Source organism: Macrobrachium rosenbergii, chromosome 21, assembly GCF_040412425.1.
Source record: "Macrobrachium rosenbergii isolate ZJJX-2024 chromosome 21, ASM4041242v1, whole genome shotgun sequence".
Lineage (NCBI taxonomy): Eukaryota > Metazoa > Arthropoda > Malacostraca > Decapoda > Palaemonidae > Macrobrachium > Macrobrachium rosenbergii.
In genome coordinates this window covers 43000443-43007438 of record NC_089761.1, presented here as the reverse complement: position 1 = coordinate 43007438, position 6996 = coordinate 43000443, and the positions used below count along the sequence as shown (strand labels likewise).

At 36.8% G+C, this 6996-nt stretch overlaps 1 protein-coding gene across 1 annotated transcript; it reads right to left on the bottom strand.

The window, feature by feature from the left end:
• Positions 1-3349: 3349 nt before the first annotated feature.
• On the bottom strand, positions 3350-4192 carry LOC136849467 (serine/arginine repetitive matrix protein 5-like). The gene has a single exon (XM_067122816.1). It carries the CDS (start codon positions 4190-4192, stop codon positions 3350-3352), a length of 843 nt encoding a protein of 280 aa, XP_066978917.1.
• Positions 4193-6996: the final 2804 nt, after the last annotated feature.

The window sequence follows — 6996 nt, the reverse complement described above, 5'->3', positions numbered from 1 at the left end:
AATAAACCATGTTCGGAAAAACTCTCTCTCTCTCTCTCTCTCTCTCTCTCTCTCTCTCTCTCTCTCTCTCTCTCTCTCTCTCTCTCTCACGGGATTAAATGATACAGAGCAACATATCTCCTGAAATCCAGAAACGTATATACATGACAACTAGTATAAATAATAGCAATACTAATAAAAGCAATATACTAATACTTATTATGTATATGATATTCATATTAGCTATAGTGAAAGGAAGATTTCCCAAAACTTGATCCGTTGGACCCCACATCCATAATAATAATAATAATAATAATAATAATAATAATAATAATAATAATAATAATAATAATAATAATAATAATAATAATTGAAAATCAGATTTAACATTTTAATTAAAACACCTTTTAAAACTGCAAATATGATATATATTTGGGCAAAATTGAACAAATCTATTGGCTCTGGCAGAGAAACGATGAAACTGATCGCAGCTTCTTAGCACTTGCGCATTGTTTTATACTTCAAACGATTAATTTGTACTGAAAATGAAGAAAATTACGCTTTGAGATCTTTTTATCTGAGTTAGGCACATTTAAAGAATTTGTGGATGTAGAAGTATGTGTGTGTGTGTGTTTTACGTTTCTTGCCTGATTACCAGTGCCACTTAATAATGTTCTTTTTTGCATTTAATGAATATCACCCCACCCCATCTCTCTATCTCTCCATAAGCGCATGCGCATTGCTGTGTCTGATCTCTCCAAAAGCGCATGCGCATTGCTGTGTCTGATCTCCCCATAAGCGCATGTGCATTGCTGCGTCTGGACAAGAGTATGACCTCGTACCGCTTTCCAAAGTCACCACTACGGTACCAGGTAAGAGAAAGGCCTATAAGCATCGAAAATATTTCCTTTGTGAAATTTAGCTGAGAATAACGACTTTTTCCAAAGCATTAGATTAACAATTCATGGCTTTGCGGCAGACGGTGTCATTCATTGTGGAATGCGGAGGTAGAATTTCAATGTCTGTATGTGTGCAAATTTCCAATGAGACAGTTTTAATGGAAATGTGAATTACAGTTTGGTCGGTAAAATCGCAATGAATATATGGGGCAGCTGAGGAGCATAGATTTTAAATGTTATTAGACTAGTTTTGGAAAAAACCTATGTACACGAACATACACGTGTATATATGCATATACACACACACACATATATATATATGTATGTATGTATATGTGTGTGTGTGTGTGTGTGTGTGTGAGATAGCCACGATACCATCTTGACTTCTCGAATTCTTTATATTTTTTGATACGTTTGTCACTGCGAAACCTCAAATCCGAATGGAAGAATATTCTTCCATTTGGATCTGAGGCTTCGTAGTGGCAAGCGAATCCAAAAAAATTTGAACTGGAAAAGTCGAGAGGGCATCGTGGCTATCACATTTATATAAATATATGACTTGACCCACCCTTATGAGTGTTATGTTGATAATTAGTTCTTTGGCTTTTTGCTGATGATATGTTAAAGGGTTACCTTGCCGTGAGTCTTGAATTCGCGAACACTTTGCATCCACTTTATGCAGCTGTTGTTGAATTGAATATATAGATTTAGGCCCAATGTCAAGCACTGGGACCTTTGAGGTCATTCAGCGCTGAAACGAAAATTCACAGTAAAAGGTTTGAAAGGTGTAACAGGAGGAAAACATCGGAGTTGCACTATGAATTAATTGTTAGGAGAGGGTGGAAAGTAAGATGGAAGGTGGTGCAGTAAAAGGAATGATAAAGGTTGTAGCTAGGGACAGAAGGCACGCTGCAAAGACCCTTAAGTAATGCCTACAGTATACCACGTGAGATACGCTGACGTCACTACCCACTTACGGGAATTTTATGCAGTTGTTGTTAAGCTGATTACTATTGCTCTTATTTTCGCTATTGTTTTGCGTATCATTATTATACCATTGTTGGATTTAATGTTGATTGGTAAGAGATGGTATAGTTTCGTGAAAAGTCAGCCTTTTAGTGATGCCGACCTGTTGATTTCTTGAGGCCGTTAGTCAGATAACTTGTGCGCTAGCGACAATCAGCCCATTGCAAATATGTCAAAGCTTCTTTTGTAATAAAAAAAAAAAAACAATGGCGCTCTCGGATCTCTCATTTACTATACTGGAGATTAGTCATATATATATATACAGTATATATACACACAGTGTGTGTGCGTGTACACAATTTAGGTTTTCTCCAAAACTAGTCTTATAATGTTTAATATTAATGTTTCTCAGCTACTTCTCATATTTGTTAATTCTCGTTTTACCGACCAAACTGTAATTCGATTAATGTTAAAAATCTGTTCTTTGGAAATTTGCACTGATATAATCAGTGAAACTACTCGCATTCCAAAGTGAATCACATCGTCTGCCACAAAGCCATCAAGGACTGGACTTGGCTGAGTTTTAACCTAATGCTTAGCAAAACTCGTTATCTGCACACAGAAAATCGTTTAAATGTTCACATGCCTTTCTCTTACCTAGTATTGTACGTGGTTACTTTTGCAAGCAGCGAGAGGTTATATCGCATACCCAGACACAGCAATGCGCACGCTCGCTCTCTGGGAGAGAGAGAGAGAGAGAGAGAGAGAGAGAGAGAGAGAGAGAGAGAAGGGGGGGGGAGCACTCTGAATCCATACAAAAACATATTTTTATCAACTACAATGGATACCTGTCGAGTAAAATGAAAATTTACGAGTTATAAAGAAAAATGACCTCGTCAGAATTCTTTGTGGAAGTAATTAATAAATTTTGTTATGAAATAAAGTAGTATGGAGCAAAGGGCTTCAGATTCTTTAGCCTGAAATAATCGAAACACCTGGGGAATCCACACCCAATGGGCCACTCCTCCCCAGTGGTTACGTACCTGTTCCTCCCAAATTCAAACCATTTGTGGCTAGTCACAAAGCTACCTCAGGTAAAAGTCTCGTAAAAATCCAGATATAGGTTTTGCATAATCCTGCTAGCAAACGGAAAACAAACCGACAAAAAAAAAAAAGTCATAACCTCCTTGACGGAGGTAATAAAATTGTTATACATCTGGACACCGTTGTTTTTCTCTGTACACTCCTTTAAAGAGTTTTGACAGAAGAACAATGCAGCTGGATTTGAGCGAGTCAAAATTTCCTACTGAAAATGTAAAATAGTATACACAACTGTGTTTTCTCTCTGCAGGATTTAAAAAAAAAAAGCACTGTTCGCCCCCACCCCCATAACAAAGATAACTTCAGGTTAGGTCAGCTGATGATTCTTACAGAATTTTCCATAGAAGGCTAAAGGAATTATCACTCCTTCAGTCCTTTTTAGTGCCTTCGTATTTCTTTGAAAGCTATGCTGTATGCCATAAATACCTCTTTGCAGGTGTTTTAATGACCTGGTGTTCATGTCCTCTTGCACGTGTCTTCATGACCTGATGTTCATGTCCTCTTGCAGGCATCTTAATGACCTGGTGTTCATGTCCTCTTGCAGGTGTCTTAATGACCTGGTGTCCATGTTCTCTTGCAGGTGTCTTAATGACCAGGTGTTCATGTCTTCTTCCAGGTATCTTAATGACCTGGTGTTCATGTCCTCTTGCAGGTGTCTTAATGACCTGGTGTTCATGTCCTCTTGCAGGTGTCTTAATGACCTGGTGTTCATGTCCTCTTGCAGGTGTCTTAATGACCTGGTGTTCATGTCCTCTTGCAGGTGTCTTAGTGACCTGGTGTTCATATCCTCTTCCAGGTGTCTTAATGACCTGGTGTTCATGTCCTCTTGCAGGTGTCTTGACCTGGTATTCACGTCTTCTTGGTGACCTAATATTCATGTCCTCTTGCAGGTGTCTTAATGACCTGGTGTTCACGTCCTCTGGCAGGTGTATTAATGACCTGGTGTTCACGTCCTCTTGCAGGTATCTTAATGACCTGGTGTTCATATCCTCTTCCAGGTGTCTTAATGACCTGGTGTCCATGTCCTCTTGTAGATGTCTTAATGACCTGGTGTTCATGTCCTCTTCCAGGTATCTTAATGACCTGGTGTTCATGTCCTCTTGCAGGTGTCTTAATGACCTGGTGTTCATGTCCTCTTCCAGGTATCTTAATGACCTGGTGTTCATATCCTCTTGCAGGTGTCTTAATGACCTGGTGTTCATGGCCTGGCAGGTGTTGCAAGAGCAAGGAAAGACACCTGCAATCATTTTTTACGATGCGGTCAGGTGGAACTGGATGAGAGCGAACGGAGCAATGAGAGCTGGGGAGAAGGTTGGAAGGAGGTTACTAAAGGAATAAAAAGTAAAGAGCGGTAATAAGGATAAAGCTTTGGAGCATCTGGAGCAACTAACAGACATTTTCTTTAAAAATTCAACTCAACAAAGGACAAACCAAGACTTATCAGAACAGATACAACCAAATTACATATGACTCTTCTGGTTCCAGGATCAAGAGAGATGAAGATCAATTTCATACATGTCAAGTTCAGCTATGCCCTAGAGTTGCAATTGATTCATTACAGCCAAAATATGTTGTGGAAGCTTTAATTGAGGATGAAATGGGTTTGATTAGCTAGTAATTTCCCAGTGAGTAAAAATTAACACACACATATATGCATGTTCAGTTAACAGCTTTTATTTACATATATAACGTTTACAAAAGTTGTGAGGTTGCAAACTGTAAGTCACACATAACAAGTAAAAAATGCGCCGAAGTTTCTTCGGCGCAATCGAGTTTTCTGTACACCGTATAATAATGCTGTAAGAAACTCTCAGCCACGACCCATGAAACTCTCAGCCGCGGCCCATGAAACTTTCAGCCACGGCCCGGTGGTGACCTATGTTGTTAGCACCTATAGCGGTGCCAGACGCACGATCATGGCTAACTTTAATCTTAAATAAAATAGAAACTACTGAGGCTAGAGGGCTGCAATTTGGTATGTTTGATAATTGGAGGGTGGATGATCAACATGCCAATATGCAACCCTCCAGCCTCAGTGGTTTTTAAGATCTGAGGGCGGACAGAAAAAAATGCGGACGGATAGACAAATAACCATCTCAATAGTTTCCTTTTACAGAAAACTAATACAGAAAGCTAAAAAGAGGCCTGTCATACCTAATAGTTGATTTCTTTCCACTGAGGCATGTTATAAATCATGAACCCAGCAGCAGTCTACGTTTCCACACCCAATGTAATATTTGCTATTTATTATTCGAAAAGTTTCATATGAAAATGTTCCTAATCTGATATAATTATGAAGCGTTAAAATAAAGTGCGGAGAGAGCTCCCTTAAAAAGATTATATAAGAAAATACGTCGGGATGTTAGATGGGAGACGCAGTTAGCAAGGGGGTGGTGGGGAAGAGGTGGAAGGGCCATGGAAATGGCTTAATTCGACTTTTAACAAGAAATATGAAAGATGAACGTAAATAAACCCCTATGGTGCGCCATTAAATGTTAACGTCCTTGGGAAAGAAAAATGTTTTGCTGTCTGTTTTTGTGTGAGCTAAAACGCACTTCCACACAGCGTCTCTCTCTCTCTCTCTCTCTCTCTCTCTCTCTCTCTCCACGCACACACACAAACATATATACATATGTGTGTTCACTTTATCACTCACACGATTGTTCTGTGCATTAATACAAATACTAACAGGACCTCATTAAAACTGAATGGAATCTAGCTGATACCATCCAGTTTCAATGAGGTCCTGTTACATATATGTATATATATATATATATATATATATATATATATATATATATATATATATATATATATATATATATATATATTTGTATATATATGTATATTATATATATATATATATATATATATATATATATATATATATATATATATATATATATATATATATATATATATATATATATATATATATATATATATATATATATATATATATATATATATATATATACATATATATTATATAAATGCGCATTAATATAATGAGCGCATGCATACTTTTGATTCCACACATACATACATAATGAATACCAAATTAACTCAAATATTCCAAAACATTCAGTAAAAGTGCAATTACCAACTTCAAAACAACATCACCGTTACGAAGGCTCTTATTCCCATCACATCGCCATTACCTACAAGAGGCCTGCAACGATTCATCCAATCGCTTCCACATCCCGCAAAACCACCCGCCACCTCAAATTCCTCTGAAACCTCTGTACTTGGTCACTTGAAGGTAAGGAAAACTGCTTGTTACCGGTATCGTCCGGAATTAAATTGTTGATAACTTAATGGCCGCAGCTGCTAAAGAAGGGAAAAGATGATTGCTAAAGAAATAAACTGTTGATAACTTAATAAAATGGATCCTGCTGATTGCTAAAGCATTAAACTGTTCATAAATTAATGATATGGATATGTTGATGATTGCTAAGGTTGTTGATAACGTAATGACATTCTAAAAGAATTATAGTCGCTGTGGATATGTTTGACTTGAATTAAATTGTTGATGCGCTTAATCAGGATACGTTGCTGATTGCTGGAAATAAATTGTTGATAATTAGATGTTGCTGGTAAATTAAACTGTTCATAAATGGAGATATGTTGATGATTGCTAATGAATTAAATTGTTGATAACTTAATGCTATGTATATGTCAATGCTGAATTGTTGATAACAAAAGATATTGTTTTGCTTGATTAAATTGTTGACAAAATGCTAAGGATACGTTGCTGATTGCTAAGGAAATAAATTGTTGATAACTTAATACTATGGATATGTTGCTGATTACTAAGGAATTAAACTGTTCATAAATTAATGATATGGATATGTTGCTGATTGCTAATGAATTAAATTTTTGATAACTTAATGCTATATATATGTCGCTGATTGCTAAGGAATTAAACTGTTGGTAACTTAATGCTATGGATATGTTGCTGATGGCTAAAAATTTGAATTGTTGATAACATAATGCCATGGATTGACTTGTGGCTAATAAAACTGGCGTCACAAATAATACTATGGATAAG